Genomic DNA, 25367 nt, shown 5'->3' on the forward strand with positions numbered 1-25367 from the left:
TTCTACTTGAGTATTTATTTTTATGACAACTGTTTACCTTTACTCCCTACATTTTAATACAAATATCTGTACTTTCCAACCCTTACATCTTCAAAACAGGCTCGTTACTTTGCGTTAGAACATTTATACTCGGGGTTAAAGTGGGCCGGAGGGAGTATGTTGTATTGTAGTCAGCATGTAGCGAGGCTACAGAACAGGAATGAGCATAAAGTAACGTTTGTGCACGACATAACATTGCTACAACAGTTCTATCAGCTCAGCCAACATCAGCAAACACACAAAATGTCCCGTACAGTTTGTGGCACAGTGTGTAGCTAGCTACGGTCCAGCTGCTACTTCCAGACAGAGAAAAGGGTGAGATGGAGAAAGATGCAAGAAAAGACAGAAGGAGAAGAAAGGTTAGATTTAAAGGACTGCTCGCTGACACTTGGAAAACTGTTGATTCAAAGATTACAAGTAACGTCATAGTTTTTAATCACAGATTGGACCTGTATATGATGTGTTTTGATAAAGTGTTTTCTTATTACATGAAATGTCCTAACAGAAAATTAGTATATGTATAAAAGGTTACATGAAAATTTCTGGGAAGTTTTGTGTGGGATAAACAGGTTAGTTTGCATTAATGAGGTGAACTGACAGTAAAGCGCTGTGTTGGACTGGTGCACAGTGGTGATCACGGTCACATGTGATGTTAGGTTACATGTGAACCTGTGAAGCTTGTGTCTTGTTGAATTCAGTGTGTAAATCCACAAAGAGCAGCAGGTAAGCTGATCCAGCCTGTGCACATTAGAAATGATGGTGAGCTGTTAACATTTTCCTCACGTTGAGCCACTACAGAGATCTTTGTGTTCCCCGACCTTTAACCCCTGACTGTTCTCATTTTTCTGTCCTGGGGTGAAGTCAACCTTTTTTTTTTAAAAAAAATTCTCTTCTACTGCTTGTGTCCCAAACAGCAGATTCAAGATGAGTTCATTCATTAGAATCAAGATTTAAATAGCATTTGTATTCTCATGTACTAATGTGGTTTTTGAACTACATTAATATAGGAGAAGGTCTAAATGTCTCCTGTGCTCAGCAGAACTGTATTATGGGAAATAAGCTGCATCGATGCCTCAAACAGGAGGCTTCAGCCCCATTGCAGTCCGAAAACTTGGTGGAAGTCAGTGGACAAATAACATTGGGTGGCTGTAGCTCAGGTGGCAGAGCAGGTCAGCCACTAATCAGAAGGTCGGTGGTTCGATCCCAGGCTGCCTCCTGGCTGCATGCCAAATACCCTTGGGCAAGATACTAACCCCCATGTTTGCCTACTGGTGGTGGTCAGAGGGCCCGGTGGCGCCAGTGTCCGGCAGCCTCGCCTCTGTCAGTGCGCCCCAGGACAGCTGTGGCTACAATGTAGCTGCCATCACCAGTGTGTGAATGACTGAATGTAGTGTGAAGCGCTTTGGGGTCCTTAGGGACTAGAAAAGCGCTATACAAATGCAGGCCATTTACCATTTAAAATCACTTCTGTGAATCGTTTTATGTTTCAGCAGTCGGTGTTTACGTCAAGGACTTTTATTTTGAAAGGACAAGAAGCAGCCCTTGGGCACATGCATGGAACAATCAGCCTGATGCCTGCTCAGTCTGTACCACAAATGAAAGCATCAGCCTAAATGACAGACCACACAGCACTTATGAAACAATGTTCTACTCTCAGTCAGCTTTTCATTGTTTGTACTTTAAAAAGTACAAACAAAAAGCAGTTACAGACACCTTAATATCACTCAGTCTTCCTGTTTTCATCCTTCACTCCACACGGTACCGCCATACCTGTCAATGCTCGTGTCACATCTCGTTTAGATTACTGTAATTCTCTTCTCTGTGGTCTGCCTCATAAATCTCTTCATAAATTGCAGTTAGTTCAAGCTTATTTCCAGAATAAGACCCACCAGACATATAACACCTGTTCTTAAACAGCTCCACTGGCTTCCAGTTCACCTCTGTGTCAATTTCAAGACCCCGCTTCTTACTTTCAAAGCACTTCATAACCTCACTCCTCCATATTGATTCAATTCAATTCAATTCAATTTTATTTATATAGCGCCAAATCACAACAAAAGTTGCCTCAAGGTGCTTCATAGATACAGAGAAAAACCCAACAATCATATGACCCCCTATGAGCAAGCACTTTGGCGACAGTGGGAAGGAAAAACTCCCTTTTAACAGGAAGAAACCTCCGGCAGAACCAGGCTCAGGGAGGGGCGGCCATCTGCTGCGACCGGTTGGGGTGAGAGAAGGAAGACAGGATAAAGACATGCTGTGGAAGAGAGACAGAGGTTAATAACAGATATGATTCAATGCAGAGAGGTCTATTAATACATAGTGAGTGAGAAAGGTGACTGGAAAGGAAAAACTCAGTGCATCATGGGAATCCCCCGGCAGCCTACGTCTATTGCAGCATAACTAAGGGAGGATTCAGGGTCACCTGGTCCAGCCCTAACTATATGCTTTAGCAAAAAGGAAAGTTTGAAGCCTAATCTTGAAAGTAGAGATAGTTTCTGTCTCCCGAATCCAAACTGGAAGCTGGTTCCACAGAAGAGGGGCCTGAAAACTGAAGGCTCTGCCTCCCATTCTACTTTTAAATACTCTAGGAACAACAAGTAGGCCTGCAGAGCGAGAGCGAAGTGCTCTAATAGGGTGATATGGTGCTACAAGGTCATTAAGATAAGATGGGGCCTGATTGTTTAAGACCTTGTATGTGAGGAGCAGGATTTTGAATTCTGGATTTAACAGGAAGCCAAAACAGGAGAAATCTGCTCTCTCTTTCTAGTCCCTGTCAGGACTCTTGCTGCAGCATTTTGGATTAACTGAAGGCTTTTCAGTGAGTTTTTAGGACTTCCTGATAATAATGAATTACAGTCGTCCAGCCTGGAAGTAATAAATGCATGAACTAGTTTTTCAGCGTCACTCTGAGACAGGATATTTCTAACTTTAGAGATGTTGCACAAATGGAAGAAAGCAGTCTTACATATTTGTTTAATATGTGCGTTGAAGGACATGTCCTGGTCAACAATGACTCCAAGGTTCCTCACAGTGTTACTGGAGGCCAAGGTAATGCCATCCAGAGGAAGAATCTGGTTAGATACCATATTTCTAAGATTTTCAGGGCCGAGTACAATAACCTCAGTTTGATCTGAATTAAGAAGCAGAAAGTTAGCGGCCATCCAGGTCTTTATGTCTTTAAGACATTCCTGCAGTTTAACTCATTGGTGTGTGTTATCTGGCTTCATGGACAGATATTGATCTGATCTTCTCCACCTGCTCGCCTCACTCAGACTCGGAGCCTTTAGTCGTTCTGCCCGAGACTTTGGACGCACTTCCACCAGATCTCTGGACTACAACCCGTCTCTCCACATTTAAATCACGTCTTAAAACCATCTATTCAGAATTGCATACCTTTCATTAGGATTGTAAATGTTAAACTGCACGGTCTCTTTTAAATAAATAAATTCAAATTCAAAGTCCATTTTTACCTCGTTTAGCTTTTATACTTTAATATTGTTTTTTATTTTTCCATTTACCTCATGTTTTTATTTTGTTGTACTATTGTGAGGTGACCTATAAACAAAATGTATTATTATAATTAAATACACTTTAAAGACAGGACAGGCTAACCATTTAAGACCAACTACACACACACACACACACACACACACACACACACACACACACACACACACACACACACACACACACTGCAGTAAAGAGCTGACAGAAGTCACTGAATAGACACCATGATTCTACTCGCTGTCCTCTTCCACATCCTCCCAGGCAAACAAACCGAGCCACATGTGATTCAGTAAATAAAATTTATTTTCATTCTTCACACACAAATTCCTCATACAGTGAAAATAAAAGAGGCCGCTCTTCTCGGCCATTTGACACCAACGCAGACGGTGTCAAAAGTCTCCTCAGTTCATACAGCTTCATAAATATCAAGGTTCGGCCAGGATGTGTGGTCTGGAATGGGTGAGGTGGCTCATTTCCTCTGGATCTGAGTAAAAGATGAGGGCAACTGGAGCGGCTGGATGGGTTTCTTACGGAAGTCCGGGGAGACCCTCTGTTGCGTGGTAGGCAGCAGCTGGTTGCGTTTGATGATCTGCAGAGCCAGCTGAGTGTTTCCTGAGGACAAACATAACATTCAAGGATCAGGTTTAAAATGCCCTCACAAACACAACAGCTCAGCCTGTTCCCACTGTTTGCAAAGCCAATACGACGCTTTGATATGTGGAATACGAGTGTGACAAACCAAACCAACCAAAACAGAGCGTCTTGAAAAATCTGAAAAACATGTTACAACAGGTGTAACTGGTGACGCAGTAGCTCACTGACCATTCTGCAGCTCCAGGTACACTCCCAGCAGGATGGCTTCAGGCGGGATCTCCTTGCTGTTCATCATCGACGCAGCCTGATGGTGACAGCACAAATTAAATTATTACTGAACTGTCAGGATGCTTTAAGCTTCCTGATGAAAATGTTCACCTACAGCATGTTAGTGGGTTACACACATAATTACAGCATTAAAGAAAGAAACGGGGCTAATCAGATGCTTTTGAACAGTAACAGTTTCCAAAATGAATTTTAAAAAGGCTTTAATACATTTGTCGACCATAAAATGCAGCAAAAACAATCAGCAACCAGTTTGATCAACATCTTCACTGAAATGTGATTGTTCCAGATTCTTAAACGTTTATTACTTTCTCTTTTCTCCCCATAAAAACATTTCTTCGAACCACTGCAACAATAAAGTAACATGTCTAATGCCAGAGTAACTAGATTTTGATTGGCCAGTCCTGAACATGAGTTGCATAAAGTTGCCATGGTTACCTGAGTCAGGCACTTGCGGGCCTTGTCGTACTCACTCCTTAAACAATAGGCACTGCCCAGGTTAAAGAGCATCATAGCTCGAGCTGATGCCACACTGCTGGGATAACACAGTGGAGTCTGCTTCCCTGCTGCAACACATGCGCGTGCACACACACACACACACACACACACACACACACACACACTAGCATGTTATTTTCCTGCTGCAATGTTATGCTGTATATAAGATTTTGGAATCAAAAGCAAACACGTTGCTTAAAAACAAACTCACAGGATTCAACAGGCTCGTCTCCTTTGTCGGACCCTGCTGACAGAGAGGAAATTATTCAGTGAAAACAAGACTGCAGCAAATGTTTAGCCGAGGAATGATTTCAGCCCACACACCCTGGTCTTGTTCGTTCATCAACATGCCCACTGACACATCACTGACATTCTCTGGATTAAGGTGAGCGATAGCATCGGAAATCCTGTCCAATGAGATGAGGGCTTCAGCAGCATAGAGGTGACCGAGGAACCTGAACAGAAAAAGTCCAAACAGAGAACCGTTAACTCAGTCAAGTACATGAAGACCCTGATCGTATAATGACAGGATTCTTTTCTGTGTGCTTCTTTCTCAGACTTTATATCCTTTTTACAGACTTTTTGATTTTTAAAATCACTTCACAAGGATCCTGTAAGCTTCTCCCCGCCTCGTGTAACCACTTACTTGAGCGATCCGGACAGCTTAGTTTGATGGAGCAGCTTCTCAGCGTGGTTTAGGGCTATCAGGTTGTCTCCCAGCGCCAACGCTACATAACTGCTGCAGGCCAGGATGGAGCACCTACTCACACAGCGAGAATCAACGAGTGGCATTTTGGTCCTAATGACATGAACCGTCAGGACGTGTAAATGAGCAGAGAATACGAAAAGCATCATTACCTGAGGTTTTCTACCTCCTGTTTTCTAAGAGGAGAAGATGGAGCAGCAGACAAAAATTTATCAGCATCCTGACCTTTTCCACTGCAAAGAAACACACCAGACCCTCCATCAGAGCACATATCAGCTCTGACAGTTTAATGTGACCGAATCAGAGGCCACCACAATTCAGCCATCACTGTTTCTCAGTCCTGCATCAGAAAACATTCTGAGATGAAGTTCTCCTTGCAACGCCACCCTTCAGTCCAGATCCTCTTCCCTGTAATGGAGTGACTTCCAGATCTCTTCACTGTAGATCCTGGTGAGTTGGATCAATTGGTCAGTTTCACTGACCCCCGGTGTTTAGCTTCACTCCTGGATCTACAGCTGTGTCTGCTCTTCGTGGTGAGCTGGCTGGATGCACAGTGTGCATGAGTGTGGCACTGAGTTACAGGCTTTCTTGCAGTCAACCCAGGCAGTGGTCAGGCTGCTGTGTCTGGTGTGTACGCTTCTTGACCAGCAGCTTATATTTTGACCCCATTTCGACGTTCAGAATGACGAGCTGTGTTTGCAGTTTGTGTTCATGACTCTATGATGACTGAGTGGATCCAACTTGTCATGCAGAGGAAGGTAATGTTCCAATAGCTGAAGGCGTCACTGTAAGGATGCTTCATGTTGTTGCTGTTAGGCCAGTCTGGGTGTAACCAGGCATCCATAGTGTGCTGTTAGCTGAGGCTCTGGTGGGTTCGTCTTTGTGGCATCATTTCATTGAAGCTGCAAGTACAGCCTGAGTGGATCTTGGGAGAATATGCACTTTTTTCTGTGTACCTTGTTGCCAGAGAGATATGAACCATAATGTAGTAGTTTTAGAGCCTCAGTTTATGTAAACATCTCCCATCTCTATATATCATTCTGCACTGGGTAGCATTGGGAATCTAACCTGATGATCCTTAATATCGGATACTACATGACTTTATGCATAGCAAAGAAGAAATCCAGAAAATGCATTTTAAAGATTATGTACAATATTAATAAGATCTATTCTTTGTTTTTCCATCATAGTTATATAATGCACTGAAAGTACCAGACTTACAGAGAACCAATGAGTGTATATTTCTGTCTTCATTTCTTGACATTATTAAGGACTCTAAGTTGTAGAGTCCTCCCCAGTATGCAGCAGAAGAGTGTGCATTTTAAATTCAGCAGTAAATACAAATTTACACACAGATTATGTGACTTTGTACAGTTTTTGAACATAATTACTGGAGAGATGTGTTGGGAATACAGAACAAACAGGAACACTTTATGGAAAAACAGAAATATAGTTTGGAACCAGCGAGTTAAGAAGGCATTACTGTCTTTCAGTAACAGGTAAGTGGGGTGGACAGATGTGTCTGACCTGCAGGCGTCGCTGTTCTCGCTGCCACTCTCAGTGCTTCCTGACTGACTCGAGTTCTTGGAGCTGTTCTCTGTCTTGAGTTCTTGCTGCTGGTGTTCAGGCAGCAGCAGCAGCGCATTCCTCAGGCAGATAGCTGCAAACTCCATACTGGCCACTGGAATAGCTGCTGATTGGCCCTCACTATACAAAGACAAACACTATGAGGTCAGTCTACCTCACATTAAACTACAGTAAGATTAAATATAAATTGGATGTTAAAATGTACACATGGACAACCTGGAAAATATGATAATTTCATGACATGATAGTGGAAACATAATAACCAGAATGTCAGTGATGTAGCAACTGATGTAACGTATGTTACTCCGTAATCATTGTATGTAGGCTGAGATGCTTTAAAACAAAAGAAAAAACAGCTTTTGCTAACCACTTCCTGTTTCATACTGTGGACCCCGATAGTTTAAACCAAACTGGCAGAACTCTGTTATCGAGGAGTTATGTGTGTAATTTATTGGCTCCCGTGTGGATTTATGGGTAGTGAGCACTGACCTGTACATGGTGTTCTGCATGGACTGGGACGCCAGGATGATCTTGCGATGGTAGCCCTGGCCAACAACAGACTGAACGATACCTTTTTTACAAGGCAAACCTTTGCTTTCCTGCTCTGAACCCTTGAAATTGGAAAATAAAGATGATATAATTTTAGATTTCACCCCCATAAATCCATTCAAAGATGCAAAAAAAACCAAAACATTTGACTAAAGTAGTGTGGCTGAAATATTTTGTCCATGGTAGAATAAGTTAGAAAGGAAAACCTTTACAGGAGGACGGCCTTATGCATCCTTGAGCCACCAAATGAGCATCAAAAATAATAAAGGAGAAAATATGTGCATATGTGAGAACAGTTTGATCTGATCTCCATCAGAGATGAACCCAACCACGGTGTCATCAGCATACTTGATGACAACATTGATTGGGTTGGCGTGGGGGCTTTGCTGCGGACCAGTAACTCCACTGAAACGTAAGGAAGTATTATTAAACAATACTGTAGCCAGTGGCACCCTTGGCTTCCTACTAGATACACATACGGTATCAATTTGAAGTCACTTTGTTCTCAAGATATGAACTCGTCCAAGGTTTTCAATGGATGCACCTATGGCATGAATTTCAACTGTTCTTCTTGGGTTATCACATTCACAAGATTTTGAGAACACTTGACCTTTGACCTTGAAGTCAAGGTCAGAGATTTAAGCTTGTCCAAGACTTTTTGCATTCACAAACTTGGGTGCCATTACTGCCGGCCTAGCAGGGTGACAACAATGTCCCATTAGCCTTTTACGGCTGAGGGGTAAAAATGACAAAGAATAAACAGGTAAAAAGGAAAGGTCAACATCGAAATGCTCAAAAACATCCACATCTTACATACATACATACATACATACATACCCCTTTGTTAGCAGAGATGCAGCACTCTGCAAGCCGCAGCCACAGCCGAGGGTTGAAGTGGTAAACCTGCACCGCCTCCATCAGACATTCAAATGCTGCCAGAGGTCTGCCAATATGCAGTAGCTGAATACCGCAGTTATACAACAGCTCGTAGCGTTTGTTGGCTAGTAAAGCACACATCGGGATACCTGTGAATTTTTTAGCTGAAAACAAAAGAAAAGGACTTTTTGTTACTGAGGAACACATAACTTACACCTGTGTGCAAAAACACAAAAAATATATACCAATATAAAACATTTATATTGTGTCAAAGCTGAACAAGTCCAACACAAGACAAGAACAACCAAAAGGGGATAAAAACAAAAAACAAATTACTTCTGTGAATTTTAAATCCTACATCAGCTTGTTCTTGAGTCATTGCACTCATGAACATGGGTGTCCACGCCCCCCACCCAACTTCCTGGGCGAAGGCAATAACCCATCAGCTTCTACAGCTGAGGCGTAACAACAAAGATCAGCAGGGTGACAGACACTGGATGTTTTAAAATGAAAAAATGATAACTATATCAACCACTCACAAGGCTCAGGGTGGAAATACACAGATTCAAACTGACATACTTGGGAGTAAATTTGCCGCCAGACTCATCCGAATTAAAATCTAGAAATAACGGTCCTTTAATTATTAAAATAAAATCAGATATTGTAAGATGGAATTTAATCCCATTCTCAAGTTTAGATACAAGAAATGATTCAAATGAATGAGCCTCAAAAACTGCTGAAACTATTTCCAGCTCTGCCAGTAACAGACAAGGATTTCACAGAATGGGACAAACGAGATTGTTATGGAGGAATAAGAGTAGATTACTAAAATGGATGACTCGGATTTTATACCTACTGCAGCTAAAAACATTAAGTTGGTGGGGAGGGGTTGGTGGAGAAGAACGCTGTAAGTATACAGCACGGGCGCCAGTTTAGCTCAGCGCGTTGGGCACCCACATGCCATACGGCTGAGACCGGCCGGCCTGGGTTCGAGTCCGACCCGTGGCCCGTATGTCTTCCCCACTTCTCTCTCTGCCCCCACTTTCCTGTTTCTTCACTGAATCTATCAAATAAAGCTGAAAAAGCCCCCCCAAAATATTTAAAGTTGTACATAGCACTGGAAAATTTGAAAGCGAGCAGTGAAGCACACATAAATGAGAAAAAGCGGCTGCAGGGAGGTTATCGATTCAGGCTGGGAGTTTGAGCCAATCGTTATCACGTCTTTCAGGAACGTCTCTAAATTGTTCCACACTGGCAGGAGTTGAAGAATTGTATAGAAAAGGTTTTAAAAGTGTATTGTTTTTACATTCAACTTCCTTTACATGGGAACAAACGTGTACAAAGTTGATATGTTTAGGATCATGTTAGTGACTAGTAAAAAATCCATTACTAGGGATTGGCTGAAGACAGAGGCCCCTAAGCAGGAAGTTTGGACTGAAGTGATGCATAATGTTTATGATGGCAGACTAGAGTTGGGAAAATGCAAGTTTTTCTGGAAAGACTGGGTGGACTTTGTCTCAGCACTGAGACCAGATTTGGTAGAGTAATAGTATCTGGTTCTGTGAAACCCTCAGTTTAGTGCGACAGACTGTATATAGTTGGCTAACTAATTTTTAGGGTATAATAATTTGTTTGTTTCTTATTTATTTGATTCTGCTACATGGATTATGTCAGAAGAAGAAGAAGACACAAAGAAAGGTGGAAAGAAGAAACGATCAAATGTATTTTCTGGTTGGGAAGTTAACGTGGTCATTAATGTGTGTAAATGACAATCAGGGTGTCTAAAATGTCCCAGTACAGTATTCTGGTGATGTTGTCATTTGCAGAGGTTCACAAAAAGAGAGAACGGAAAAAAAAATGTAAGGAAGTCCAGTCGCTTTCTTTGCAAGCTTCATTGGCTTTCTCAGATCTTTTACCATCAAAGTCTGAACCCGTTTTTTCCATAATAACTGGTAGACGAGGTTTGCTGCGCTCTTTGTTATCGGTTCTTTTCCTACCAGGTGAAAAGTGACATTCTCAGGCTTTTAAGTATTACAGACTAAATCTGTTATTTATTTAACACACTGTTCACAAAAGTTAAAACAAAAGCCAAAAGAATAAATAAATAAAAAATAACCCAACAACAAACAAGGTTGGCCAGATTCAGCTTCATCTTTTTGCTGACAGTACGTAGCAGTGAAACTTGTTTTTCCCACCCTTCCTAAAATATAAAACCTAATCAAAATCACAGGCCCCATTTAATGCTGGCTTTCACAACTGCCTCACTGACTCCATAATACCAACTATGTGCACATATCTGAAGGTTTTTTACAGCAGACGAACTGATGTATACGTGAAAGGATAGAAACAGCACTAACAGGATAGTCATAGTAATACTAAACAAACTACTAACACTCGGCAGCTGTCCCTGTTATGCTAGCTTAGGTTTGTGTTATTACTGGTATCCAAAGCTTTGTTGTTTATAAATGTGAATGGGAAAATCTTCAAATTCTCTTCAAACCTAAATACTTTTTATTTTGAGTATGGACACAACTGTGGGAAACAGTAATGTGTATATCTTTAACTTGGTTACCTAAGTTTCCGCCATCAGCCCCAGCTGGTAGTGGCAGATAGCTGCCCCTTCCTGAGCCTGGCTCTGCCGGAGGGAGCTTTTCACTTCCCACTGTCACCAAGTGCTCACTCAGAGGAAGTCGTTTGATTGCTATGGTTTTCTCTGCATTTTTGCTGGTTCTATGCATTATAAAGTGCCTTGAGGCACCTGTGGTTCTGCATTTGTGTTATATAAATAAAATTGAATAGAATATAAGTAAACTGGGGCAGCATACTGGTGGAGTGGTTAGCACTGTTGGTAAGGAGTTTGACTCCACCTTCTGGCTTCTTTATGAAGTTTGCATGTTCTGTTTGTGTGGTTACTCTCACGGTACTCAGGCTTCGCATTTCATGGGGTTAGGTCAACTTATTATTGTCCAGCCTGCCTCGTGCCCTGTTCGTAGCTGTGATAGGCTCCAGGCCCTCTGGGATCCTGATAAGTGGAAGAGAACAGATAATGAACTGACTTAACTTACATTGGCCATTGCTACCATCTCCCAGCTGTGCACAGGTGTGGTCATTCTCTTGCAGAGCCTTCTTGAAATAGAAAATGCCAAGATTGTGTTTCCCCATTGCAAAATGAATGCAGCCCAGGTTGTTCCAGAACATACATCGAACACATTCACCTAAATGAAAACAACACGCATGCAATTAGCAAATCATGAAAGCCAGTTACCCCACTAATGACGTCAACATCTGGAAATGCAATTATCCAACAAAACCTGAGGACGACAAAGTAAACAGCAGGATTATAACAGAAAGCCAAATGATCTTGCGAGCAGCCGTTACCTGTCTTGATGGGTCCAGCATGTTCTGCAATATTGGAGCTGTTCAGCAACTTCACTGCTTTCCGGTAGTTTCCTCTCAAATACTCAAAATTACTCTTGAGGAATAGTGAGGGTGCAGACTGATGACAGAGAACAGCGAACAAGAGAGAGAGCGTGGAAGCAAAGTCAATTTCCAATGAACTGCAGCGCGCAAAGAAATATTTATGAGACAAATTTTAAATTACATTATATGCCAATCGCATAAGGCATACTGCATCCTCTCCCCTTTACATTAGAACTAACAAGCAGACTTACATTCCCTGCTGTGTTCATCACTGACTTGATCTCCCTTTTACAGGCCTTGGAGGATTTCATCTGAATGTACGCTCTCACTTTGTACTGCAGAAAGGACAACATCAGTTAGAACAGGGGTCGGCAACCCTGGGCACGCGTGCCACAGCTCCCACAGAGGCCAGCAGGTGGATGAGGGAAGGGGAGGCAGGAGGAGGAGAGACCCGAGGCGGCCGCCGGTCCGAGTGTCAGGTGAACTGAGCTTCAGGTAAGAAGTTATGACCTGCAGTCTATCTGGTCAGATATAAACCAAGTTTAGGTGGAGTTTATTTTTGTTGTGCTGACTTTTTACAATCAGTTACAATAACTCTGCGTACTAGCTAGCATGACAGAGTTTCTATACAGCTGGGTGGTGCTATGATGTTACTGATAGTGAACTTGATTTTATTCATAAGGTTAGTTAGTAGAGTTTCCAACCGTCCCGTAAAAAACGGAATCGTCCCGCATTCAGAGAAAATATTACGCGTTTCGTGTTGAGCTGGAAAGGAACAGTTTGTCCCGGACTTCAGCTGAAAAAGACACAAAGCTGGAGTTATTCTGTCGTTACGCTGCAGCTGCCTCTTCTCCTCTCATTCTCTCCCCCTCCCTCTCCTGTTTCTACTTCATTCATGAAACTGATCAATGATCAGCTGATCGGCTTTTCTCTCCTGTTTATCTCCCACTTCGCGCCAGAAAGAGGAAACCAGCTGATGTCGCGCTAAACAACAGCAGCACGTTTAAGCTTGATCAGCTGTTGTTAGAATTGATTTAATATTACTTTCTAGTATCAGCTGATGTTTGCTGGAGCCACAGCTGTAAAGCTGCTGGTCATGATGTGGGTTTGGATATGTGGTGAGAGGGAAACATGAAGATGAAACCAGGAGATGTCCTTACTGAATCATCAGAGCTGAACAGGTGATGGAGAAACAGGTTTACCTTTTAGGTGACATGGATGAGTTGAAGTTATGAACTGTTTCTGAGAGACAAATAACTACCAGATTCAACTTGTAATTGGCTAAAAATAACTTAGCCTAGCGGTGAGAGGGACGTTGCTATCTGGCAGTTTTTTCAAGCGATGTTGAAATTTCCACATTCCAACACTTCAAAAGCTTCAGCAGCTGTCGGCTCAGCGCAGCATCAGCACCGCGGAAATACACGGATACATCCGAAGACTGGAGACAGAATTCACAATGTGTTTTCAGGACTTTCAGGTGTTTGGACCAATGTTTTCTTTTCTGATCAAACCAGAAAGCTTTAGTGAGCAGCTGGGTTTGTCTCGCATTAACTGGCTCGACACAGAGGACATCGAAATGCAGCTGATTGAACTGAACAGCTCGACTCTGTGGGGTCAAAGTTTGCAGAACTACGAGCGCAGCTGGAATCCACAGCTGTGCGTGTTCATGGAGCTGCATGTTCACCTGCTGGACGTCACTACCTGACAGGTTTAACTGTCTTCAGAACATTGCAGAGGCCTTATTGACAGTGTTTGGCTCTAATATCTGTGTGAGCAGGTTTTCTCTCACATGAGTCCTCAGGTCTGAATGCTGGACACTCGGAGACCTGCGTCTCTGAGTGGGAGACCAGAGATCACATTAACATGTGTGTCTGTATTAACAAACATGCCATATTGGCCCAGTTTATTTTTCTTATCATTGTTGTGAGGAGACCATAAATAGCATTTGTATTTTCTGTTGTTCAGTTCATTTGCTGTTACGGATAAAAAGTCTTTTTTGTTTCAAAGTAGCTGATAACTATTCGCTGACAGCTGCCAACATCTGTGAACAAATATAATCCTATAACGTTGTTCTATATAGTGAGTAACTGTTCATATAGAGCGTTATTACATTTATTGCTAATGCAGTCATATGGCACACTGACCTCTGAGGAAATGTTAGATGCACTCATCATCAGAAAGGTTGCCGACCCCTGAGTTAGAACATGCAGACGAAGGCTGAAGCAGTTAAAGAGTGAATGTGAACATGGGTGAACCCAGCTCTCACCTGGTGAATTTTTGATTTGGCTGCTTCAATCATAGCTGCTAACTCGGCCTTCTGGTTTCCTCCATCTTTCTGAAATAAAGCACAGAACTTAGTCAGCTTCATTTCACAGACTTAAACTTGTGAAGTCGGTGACCTAAGAAACAGCTTCATGACTAAGGTCCTTGCAGTTTAATCATTTAAAGAGGTAAAGCTCAGCTATTCATCGACTCTTTGATGTTAGTTCTATTTGTGGTTGAAAGATTCATTTGCAGCATTTGCTTTGATAGAATCATTTTCTGTAAGAGAGTACACTGTTCTTCTTCAAACACTGTGACCACTGCAAACTGAATTCGGCTCACTGTAGTAAGAAATCTCACAACTGTGACTCTTCAAAGTTACCTTTTAAGCTGCAGCTGCAAAGCTTTCAGTGCTGATATGTTTTTAGATGCCTTAACTTAAATAAATATGGAAGGTGGTGAGCGATAACTGTGTAGCTCAAAAAGTGACTTTTTTCACTGCATTGTGCGTCCAACAGTTCAGACCATTTCACATGAAAAACTCCTGATGGACAGTCTGAGCTGTGAGACACATTCTTGATGCATAACACCATGGATGTTGGAAAAAGATTTGTGGGCACAGCCAGAGATTTCATTTCAGATTTCAAGAAAACTGGAGTGAAATCTCTGGCTACAACAGACGCTGATATGAAAGTGTCAGTTTGCACAGAACAGATTATCAGGGAGTATTCTATATGCAGCAGCAGGTGTCTGCAGTGCTGCTCGAGGAGACGATCTTGAACGTGCACACTAATGGGTTTGCTTTTGTTGTGCACATTCCTGTTTTTATCATCCCAACACATACTGTATTTTTGTCTACCTCTCCTTTGCCGTTCTTGTTGCTTCCTTGCACAGAGAGTTTGTCCAGCACAGTCAGCAGGTGGAGGGCCTTCTCTGGCTGGAAGGTGAGCAGGTAGAGATCCACCAACAGGAAGCACACAGACTGTGCAAACTTTTCTTCTAGGGGAAAGAACACAAAACATCAACAACAACAACTACTACAAGTACAAAAACAATAACCATTATTATTATTAGCAGTACAAAACTGTGCAAAAGTCCTGAGCCAAACTCCTTCGTACTTTGGTCCCGAGGGGCCAGACTTTGTTTTTAACGTGGTCTTGAGTTGGGTCTCCAGGCTTTTCAAGGTCTTTGAACATCATCGACTCAAATAGTTCTAAAACAGCAACTAGTCATCTGCAGAAGAGTGGTTTGATTGAAGAGTTTCAATCAGGTTTCACACGTCACCAAAGTACAGAAAAAGTACTGAGAAGGTTACCAGTAGCCTTTATACGGCCTCTGACACTGGACTCATCTCGTCCTGCTATCAGTGCAGCGTTACAATTGTCCATAATATTAGAGATCAGTAGGTATGAAAAATTTACTGCTGATTCAGCTGCCTGATGCACTCCAATTTTTCCATGTAAATCCACAGCGTTCCATGATAGGACCAGTTATTAACATTACAAATGCTTCCATGTATAACATTTAAAGACATAGTATACGTTTTTATTATTATTATTATTATTATTATTATTCCATGAAACCAGATAAGATCTCACACACACACACACACACACACACCTGTAGGAATGTGTTAAAGACACCTCAAATTTCCTGCTTTTAAATTTAGATAAAAACTGAGGTTATCGTGTGTCGTCTGGCTTCACTGACGATGGAGCAGGGAATCACCTGCATAGCAGTGAAACTCTGTGGTGCTGCCTGAGGGCAGGATGTATAATGTAAACAGAACGGGCCCTTAGACTGAAACCTGTGGAACTCCATAATTAACCTGTGTGTTAAGAGGACTCTGCAGCACTGCAGTGTTGGGCGATCGTGGCAGTTCGTCTTGTAATCGGAAGGTTGCCGGTTCGAGCCCCGGCTTGGACAGTCTTGGTCGTTGTGTCTTTGGGCAAGACACTTCACCTGTTGCCTACTGGTGGTGGTCAGAGGGCCCGGTGGCGCCAGTGTCCGGCAGCCTCGCCTCTGTCAGTGCGCCCCAGGGTGGCTGTGGCTACAATGTAGCTGCCATCACCAGTGTGTGGATGTGTGTGTGAATGGGTGGATGACTGACTGTAAAGCGCTTTGGGGTCCTTAGGGACTAGTAAGGCGCTATACAGGCCATTTACCATTTACTTTTAATTCCAATAGTATGCTCTAATCACTGTAATAAAATAAGAAAATCGGGTCAACAGTAGGGCTGCCACGATTAGTCGACTAGTCACGATTACGTCGACTATCAAAATCGTCGACGACTGATTTAATAGTCGACGCCTCGTTTGAAGCATCACAAAAGACGCAGGAATAAGTAGTAGGATTTAAGAGTGTAATAACGGACTGAAACAGAAGATGGCAGCACTGCATGTACAAGGATGCCAGCTGCCGTTAAACCCCAAAGAAGAAGAAGCTGTGTCCCAGAATTCATAGCGCGGCCCTGCTCAGTTTACAACAATGGCGGCAGCTAGTTAGTTTTAATATTACTCTTATTATTCTTTCTGGGTCACAAAATAAACGATTAAAATATTTTCAGGCGAGAATGTAGCTGTGTAAACCTCAAATATCTGCTCAGTTTATCAAGACACCACATATTTTCAAAAGCGCTCCGACGTTTTCGGAGACGTCTGTTACCCACTAGCTCGATAGCTAGCCGGGGGCAAGGCTCAGTAGAGCCCGTGAGAACACCGGACTCCCGCAAATCGTTTTCAAACCCACCGCCATCTTTCGCTACTCAGGTTAAACATGATATATGAGTCACTTAGATAACTTAAAAATGTTATTGTTTGGCTTTTTTTAGTATTTTATTTGTTCCTGAGTAAATCGGTTTGGCTGAGATTAAAGTTATAGTTCAAGCAGACAGCTGATTATCAGAAGTGTGAGATGCTGGAGAATTTACTCCGGTGTCCTGTTATATTTTAGACAGCAAGGAGTTTATTAAACTTCACCGAAACAATCTGCAAATTTCATTAAAATTTAATAAACTATCATCTTGTCTTTATTTTTAGTTAGCACCTGAAACACTTAAAGCTGTAAGCTAATGATAGTTATATAAGAGCAGATGCTGCTGGTGCAATAAGCTGTACGTTTTACGTCCAATGGATGATGATCTGATTAGTCGACTAATCGCAAAAATAATCAGTGACTAGTCGACTATCAAAATAATCGTTTGTGGCAGCGCTAGTCAACAGTATGAAACACTGCACTGAGGTCTGGCTGGGCAAACAGAGATGAGTCCACTGTCAATTATTTATTTACTTACTTTTTTAATAAAACAATAAATAACAACAGTCGGTTGTCTGTTAAACGTTGTCTAAGGAGCTTGCAAAGAAAAGTGTCTGCACTGAAAAGGTTTCACCTCTCATCTGAGAAGCTTCTTCAGTTCTAGGACTACAATGACCTGGATGACTGAGAACCTTCACAGACATATCTGTTAAAAGTTGTTTAGATTTGATCATTTTTAACCTTCACTAACACAGTTTCTGCTGTTTTACAACTACTAATTCAAGAATTTCTTGGAGAGTTCTTGAAGGTTGCAGATTGTCCTATAATAAGCACAGATAGCTGGTTCAGGTGATGACCTTTACGTAATGTTACTGCCACTTTAAAGGCCTGTGGTACGCAGCTCATTGATAGAGATCATGAAGCATTAATTAATGACAGGACTTCTCTGAGCAGTCTTGAAGGAATGGGATCTCACAGACATGTTGATGGTTTTGATTACTGAAGTTAACTCAGATCAATCAGAGAGTCTATATACATATCAGTACTACTAAACTACTAATCTCTATGAGACGTCTGTGAGTCATTTTTCTCTAATGATTTAAACTTTATTAGTGAAGAAAATCATTAATTCATTACTTCTTAAGGTTATCTTTACTCTGATGCTTAAAAGCCTTATTGTTGATTCAACCACAGTCTCTATAGTGAAGTAGTTGTTTGACAGGATGAAACGGGGAAAGAGCCCAACTTGTTTCAAAGTCCCTGCAAGTCACTCGCTCTGCAGCCATTTAAAGCTCCATCTTCTTGTACAGCTTATTGGTCAAATTGTTGTGTGAGCAAAACTGTGACATCATTACTGCTGCTGCTGATACAACTACAGGTAAGGTCCCACACAAACCCTACTCTGTACTGCCTGATTATTTTTGTCATTTCATATATTCAAAGTATCGTCACCATCAGTGTAATACACAATACAGACAATAACAAATAAAAGTCATTCTAAAAACCGTTGCATGCTGCACTTGAACTTATCACCTTAAACATACATAAGAGGGGACTGGCTCTCCATTCACAGTCAGTAAGATATTTCAGAAAGAGCGCACAACTGAGCCGGCCTTACAAAGAAGAAAAATGGCAGCTGACAACATCACATCCTGGAGCTGATGCTTTGCAACAATCCTGCCAATTAAATGCATGGAAGTTAGCACAACATACCAAACGGTTCCAGAAACTGGTAGAGCTTTTCTCCGATGCAGATCGCATCAGAGAACTGCCGCATGTAATAGTGGATGATAGCTTGATTGTAGTACAGGAAGCTATTTTCAACATCATCCAAACCATCAACATCTTCTGCTGACGTGTGAACCTGAAACACAAAAAGTAAGCGAGGCTCTGAGTTTACTGCAAACAAGGATTAAAACTATGAAAAGAACTCGGTTTAATTACCTGGTTCTTCATTGACATCAGGGTCTGCTTCAGCAGCCCTGTGGTCGTCTGACCGCTTTTGTAAAACTCAACAACAGCTTTATTCATTGCAATCTTGTAGTCCTCTTTGTTGAGCTCTTGCAGGGCTTCAAGGTGTCTGAGTGCCTCGTCACATCTCCCAGCCTAGAAGAAAAAAACAACGTTTCACAATGTTTGGATTTCTTCTCAGAATTAGTGAAACTGACGACAAATAACAAGAAAAAGAGCAGCTGGTCACGGGAGCTTACGACAAATATTACTCAAACCTGAGTATACAGCGTAAACTGATGAGCAGGAGTTTACGAGTACTTTCATTTTATTCAGGATTTCCACGGCCCTGTAAAAACTTGGCTAAGACTGGAATTGCCTCATAAATGTGGATGGTGTCACATTTTAGGGGCTTAGACCATTTCAGGTAGAGATGCTGTTGTGGAACGAGCAGTTTGCTCATTTTACTCTGGTTAGTGTAACTCACTCGTCATAGATGATGCACTCAAAAAGACTATCTAAAATACCTAGAAGACCCCTCCACATGCTGTGCAACAGTTAACATAACATACTCTGACACTGCCTCCACTCTATCCAGTTAACCTCTTGCCCCCCAGCACCCTCGGTACTGGGGGGCAAAACGGGGCAGATCCTGTTGAATCGGCTGTAACATAAGTCCCAGCGTGTGTGGTACCCACAGAAACCTCTAGATCTCAGCTAAAAGCTCATAAACCATTTCTACAAACACAGCAAAACAACATAAAAGTGACAGTTGCTTTGCTCCAAGTACTCTGTACTGAATGTGTTCATATTCACATCTCTCTCACTTCTCTAAAGAAGAAATTAGAACCACTTGCAGGATTTTTTTATATACACATTCATTGTCAGAAGACATTGTGGGTTAAGTTGAAATGTTTGATTATTTACCGTAAATGCTTCATATGCGCTGGCTGCCATCTCCTTCTCCTGGTCTGTCATCCCCGGGGACGGTGAGCCGTCATGCTTTGCCTCATTTTGCTCTGATTTAAAAATAAATACTAATATTAAGTATAAGCTGAAACACCAATTTGTGAATACCCATAAATAGTATATATTTTTTATTTGTTGGTTACATGATAAACATTTGTGAGGATTTTTTTAGAAACTGTTTTGCAGCAAAAGTTAAAATTAAGCAAAATGGACTCACACAGATGATGTGAAGAAAATATTTGCTGAACTTCCATTAAGGGGGTGTACCTAATAAAGTGCCACTGAGTATAATACGCATAACAATGTACAAACAAGCCAACTTACATAAATAGTACCTCTTTGATTGTATGATTTATCCATATAAAACCAACCTGTTCAGAGCATTCACCAAACAAGGCCAGGTGCAGCTCCTCCTGTCACAGGTGAGCCCTTACACCTCGCCCCCCACCTGTTTGCTGCCCTTGGCTTAAAAACAGCTTCATCCCTGGAGCCTTTCGGACCGGTGTTGTGCCAAATAGTGATCGCCTCAGTGAACGGGGTTTACAAAGGGGTTATATATGAAATTTAAAAATGACCTGTTTTTCAAGTATCTTTAAACTCTGTGTTATTGTACTTGCATTATAACCAATCCAGTCCTTTTTCTCCACTTAAAATATGTTTACAGAACTATTGTAATATTTGTTGCAATTCCCGCTTGGCCAGATTACTCTTACTAAAGACAGTTTTAATCTTAACGAGATTTTTTTAAATATAAAAAGTCACTGCTAAAAACTGATTGTGGCTTCTACCTTGTTACAGGAATGTTGTTTATAACTGACTCGATATCATTCGTGAGGGATACATTTGACATGTTTCACATATTACAGACCAACAAGTTATTTATAACAGTTTAAATACGAGCAATCAGGTTTTTGCAGACATATTTTTTTGGCACAACACCGGTATCGAACACGATCCCACCCACGGTCTGAGTAACGCTCATCACTCAGAGCACTCACACACACTCAGACCAAGTCCTTTACAACCTGTTCTCCAATGTGCGCTGTTCTCTTGTTTTGTATATATATTCCTGCTGTCTTACTATTTATATTTTATACCTACACAATTGGCGTGGACAACGTCGTACGTGTACATCGATAATAAAGGGCTACTCCGTTCTAATCTGGTGCTGCATTAGCTGCTAGCTGTTAGCGGCTGATTGTTTTTGAAAGGGCTCGAGGGCTTACGGTTTTACTACCGAGGTTTTACTATTGGGTGGATTAAATGTACCATAAAGCTCACGTTGTAAACAAGCGAGGACTAAAATTCCGTTGATTCATCTTAGTTTAGCCTAAACCAAGGCAGAGAGGGAAAAGCGCCTGCTGCAGCACACAAACCGTCTAAGTTAACCGAGAGAAGTCCTTTGGATCCCGAGGATCCAGAACACACCAATAAATAAAGACTGAAAGACCAAGATATGAGTAAATCCCAGTGAAATACATGGGCGGCTTTTCATAAGAGACAAATGGGTCTGCTTAATGGGTTAAAGCTAGCTCTTGTCAACCACAGCAAGCTACTCGGGTAATTTTCACACTCACCTGTATTTTCTGCCATTTCTGAGGGTTTCTTAAGAGAAAATTAAAAGTAGACCAGACCGGGTTACTGCGATAAACTAAAACAACACCAGTATAACGAATAAATGTGCAAACTTTTCAAACACAGAGGTTAGCCTAGCAGAAATCTATCCAATTATCACGGCACTGTTTCTTCTTTGCTGTTTGGCGATAGCTTCAAACATCGCATGATGAGGCAGTACCGCCCCCTGTCGATATCCGCGTGTCAGGAAAATCTTCTTCTTCCTTCCTTTGTTGGCGGTTGGCAAACAGCAAAACGGTGAAATACCGCCACCCTCTGGTGTGGAGTGTGAACTGAAGCGTTAAAAAACACTCAAATCGTCCCAAACAAATGAGTCTGCCTTAAAAACCAAAATATAGCCTGATAAAGTTCACCATACCACCAAGTCCAGTCCATATACCAAGTCCAGTTTCATATCACCAAGTTATTGATCAATTGTCTTCTTTCAGCATAAACAAGATGCTATTCAAACCAGTGAGTCGAGATAGAACCGTCTCCTCCCTCCTGTTTCTTCCTGTGCTTCTCATTTCTCCTGTTTTCCTTTGGATTTTGTAAAACCATCACCCCTTCCTCTCTTCCTCCCATTGCTGTCAGGAAAATTGAGGTTCCTGAACTTCTGACCGGTGGCACTGACGTCACATCTTATGAAGACTCTAGAGCGGCTCTTCCTCAACCTCCTCCGACCACAGGTACAACATGCCCAGGACCCACTACAGTTTGCATACAAGGCGGATGTCGGAGTGGAGGATGCCATCCTGTACCTCCTGCATAGAGCCCACTCACACCTGGATGGGGGAAAAGGCACGGTCAGGATCCTGTTTCTTGACTTTTCCAGTGCCTTTAATACCATCCGGCCCTGTCTGCTTCAGGAAAAACTGAACAGGATGGAGGTGGACCCCTGCCTGGTGGCTTGGATCTCCGACTACCTCACCGACAGACCACAGTACGTCAGGCTGAAGGACATCACATCTGACACTGTGGTCAGCAGCACAGGAGCACCACAGGGAACTGTGCTGTCCCTCATTTCTTGAAACCGAGATGACATTCCCAAAATAACATGGACAAATCTCCAAACCACCTCCAAACCACCTTGCAATTGTTCACAACAGAATGTCATTTCTCATTGGTTTTATCAAATTGCAAATGCTTTAGTACATGTCTCAAGTGACTCTGTGCTTCTTTTCAAATGATTATGTACAAGTAGCTACAGTTAGCACAATGAGCCCACATTTAGCACATTTTCCAAATAAATAGATCTTGGCGATCTAAACTGATTAGTTGATTTTTCAGTGAAATGGTTACTCACTCCAAAACATATCAGCATGGTTTCATTGTGTAAGTCATCATATGCACAATTGTCTGTTCAACTGTCAAAATTAGTCAAAGATATAATACCATGAAAGAATATCTTGGAACATTTGATAAAGTTATGACAGTACTTGACAATCAATCAGGTGAAATTAGAACTAACGAAGGAGCAGTTTCCCACATCTCAGATGACCAATCAAACAGGTTGTTTAGATACCTGACAGGTGTTGTCTATGATTATGACTGCTGCCAAAAGTATATAGACAGAGCTTGGCCCGGGGCCAGTTTCATTTGCAGTGTGAACATGGAAGCACCTCGCCAAGTACAACAGCAACTTCCTGCTCGAGGAAGAGGAGGAAGAGGAAGAGGAGGAGTGAGAATGTGTGGAGGAATAGGGGGAAGAGGCCGAGGAGCACGGAGGCACCATGATGTCCCAGATGAAATCCGGGCCACCCTTATTGACCACGTTATAAACCATCGCCTCACAATGGCAGAGGCAGGTCGCCGAGTGCAGCCTAATGTGCCTCGGTCTACAGTCTCCTCCATCATCCAAACCTTTCGCAGGGAAAACAGGTACAGAACTATGCTATCGAACTATTCAGTGTTGGTGTGTGTGTAGGCCTAGAGTACTGTAATATCTTCATGTGATGTTATATGATACTATAAAAATGACAAAGAAAAAAAAATGGAGAAAATACTGTGAATAGTATTCCAGTCACTGTGCAGTGCATCACACTTTTAGTACCATAAAACAGCAGTACAATTACATTGGTAACTCATTTTGTAACAAATTTACAGTGTTGACCTTTGACTTGTATGTCTAGGATTGGACGACAGCCTCAAGTGGGTGGCAGAAGAAAACTTCTAAATGAACAACAAGAACGAGAAATATGCAACATGGTCATCGCAAATAATGCCATCACACTGAGACAGATTCGTAATGCAATCCTGCTAGACAATGTAATGTTCCAAAATATAAACTCTATCAGCATCTCCACAATAGACCGGGTATTGAAGAAACATCAGATGACCATGAAACAGATTTACAGGGTACCATTTGAGAGAAACTCTGACAGAGTGAAAGGGCTGCGGTACCAGTATGTGCATGTAAGTCAACTACTGGTTGTCTATCATTGTAACACTATTACAGTAAGACATGGTTACCACTGTTTTTTTGTTTTGCGTTATCCTTTTGACCTTCAGAATCCAGCTTTGTGTGACTAGAGCATTTTGCCTAGAAATTGTCTTCAGTTTTCCACTCCCTGTTTTTACAGTACTTTAGATCCTCCCTGCAGTATCTGTCTCTACTTGACTGATTAGATATATTTCTATTCTATTGTAGAGAATAATGGCATTAGAAGGCAACGAAACCCCTCACATCCTAGTGTTCGTTGATGAAGCTGGCTTCAACCTGGCCAAAGGTCGAAGGCGTGGCCGTAACATCATTGGCCACCGAGCCACTGTGGATGTCCCAGGCCAGCGAGGAGCAAATATAACAATGTGTGCCGCTATATCAGAAAGAGGTGTGGCCACACACATTCCCAGTTTAGGGCCCTACAATACACAAAAGCTCCTCAATTTTTTGGACCACCTTTATACTGATCTGATCCCAGAAAATGAGAGAGGTGAAGAAGGACCTCAGCTACCACATTATGTCATTGTGTGGGATAATGTGAACTTCCACCGCGGCCCACGCATCAGAACCTGGTTCACCACCCATCCCCGGATGCTAATGGAGTTTCTTCCACCTTACTCTCCTTTCCTAAATCCAATTGAGGAGTTTTTTTCAGCTTGGAGGTGGAGGGTGTATGAGCATCAGGCTCAAGACCAGAGGGCCCTGCTGCATGCAATGGATGCTGCATGTGAGGACATCACAGGGGATCAATGTAGGGGATGGTTGAGACATTCACGCCGTTTCTTCCCTCGCTGCATCGCAAGAGAAAATATCCGTTGCGATGTGGATGAGAATTTATGGCCTGACAGAGAGCAGCGCGTCGATGGCCAGGGGGATGAGGATGGTGGCCAGGAAAGAGAGGGTGACAATGGCGACCACTGAAAATATTACTGTACTATAGTTCTGAAACTTTATTTACAGTATGGTAGGCTAGAGTTTTTTTTGTGTTTTGTTTGTGTTTATAACTGTTCACATTTACAGAATCCTGTATATGTTTTCTTTTCACAGTATGTTCTCTAATGTTAACATTTCTTTGTACGAATAAAAATGTTTACAGTTTCCTTGAGTATGAGTGGTTTATTGGAGGCTGATTTTACTGTAAAATCTTTTAGTTTTATTCATAGTGGTATTCTGTTGCTAGACCTGTGCCTCAGTGACAAAACGTCTAAGCATTTTGACTTGCAGTGCTTAAACAATGCCGAAGGTATAATGCATTTTGGGGGCATTGACTATTTATATGAGAAGGATATTTAGTTTTGACACATGGATAAA

The 25367-nt window shown here is 42.0% G+C and overlaps 2 protein-coding genes across 4 annotated transcripts; one reads left to right on the plus strand and one right to left on the minus strand.

Moving 5' to 3' along the window:
* Positions 1-3831: 3831 nt before the first annotated feature.
* Positions 3832-21805, minus strand: cnot10 (CCR4-NOT transcription complex, subunit 10). 3 transcript variants are annotated; one of them, XM_084943682.1, is made up of 19 exons: positions 21577-21805; positions 19958-20049; positions 19025-19186; positions 18794-18944; positions 15186-15322; positions 14331-14399; positions 12316-12399; positions 12023-12140; positions 11710-11859; positions 8606-8808; positions 7709-7830; positions 7160-7339; positions 5785-5865; positions 5573-5686; positions 5251-5381; positions 5138-5170; positions 4867-4994; positions 4372-4447; positions 3832-4161 (listed from the first exon to the last, which is right to left on the minus strand). In XM_084943682.1, exons 1-19 carry the CDS (start codon positions 21590-21592, stop codon positions 4019-4021), a joined length of 2190 nt encoding a protein of 729 aa, XP_084799808.1. In that variant the 5' UTR covers positions 21593-21805; the 3' UTR covers positions 3832-4018. The 3 variants fall into 3 exon arrangements, with proteins under 3 accessions (XP_084799808.1, XP_084799809.1, XP_084799807.1); XM_084943683.1 differs by having other exon boundaries at positions 4867-4991; positions 15186-15325; XM_084943681.1 differs by having other exon boundaries at positions 15186-15325; positions 21577-21804.
* Positions 21806-23312: 1507 nt separating this feature from the next.
* Positions 23313-25155, plus strand: LOC146377047 (uncharacterized). Its single transcript, XM_084942580.1, has 3 exons — positions 23313-23494; positions 23746-24028; positions 24264-25155. The coding sequence occupies exons 1-3, from the start codon at positions 23409-23411 to the stop codon at positions 24975-24977; spliced, it is 1083 nt and encodes a 360-aa protein (XP_084798706.1). The 5' UTR covers positions 23313-23408; the 3' UTR covers positions 24978-25155.
* Positions 25156-25367: the final 212 nt, after the last annotated feature.

The sequence above is a fragment of the Perissodus microlepis genome, chromosome 11, assembly GCF_051167445.1.
Source record: "Perissodus microlepis isolate ML-2025 ecotype Zambia chromosome 11, ASM5116744v1, whole genome shotgun sequence".
In the NCBI taxonomy this organism is placed as follows: Eukaryota; Metazoa; Chordata; class Actinopteri; order Cichliformes; family Cichlidae; genus Perissodus; species Perissodus microlepis.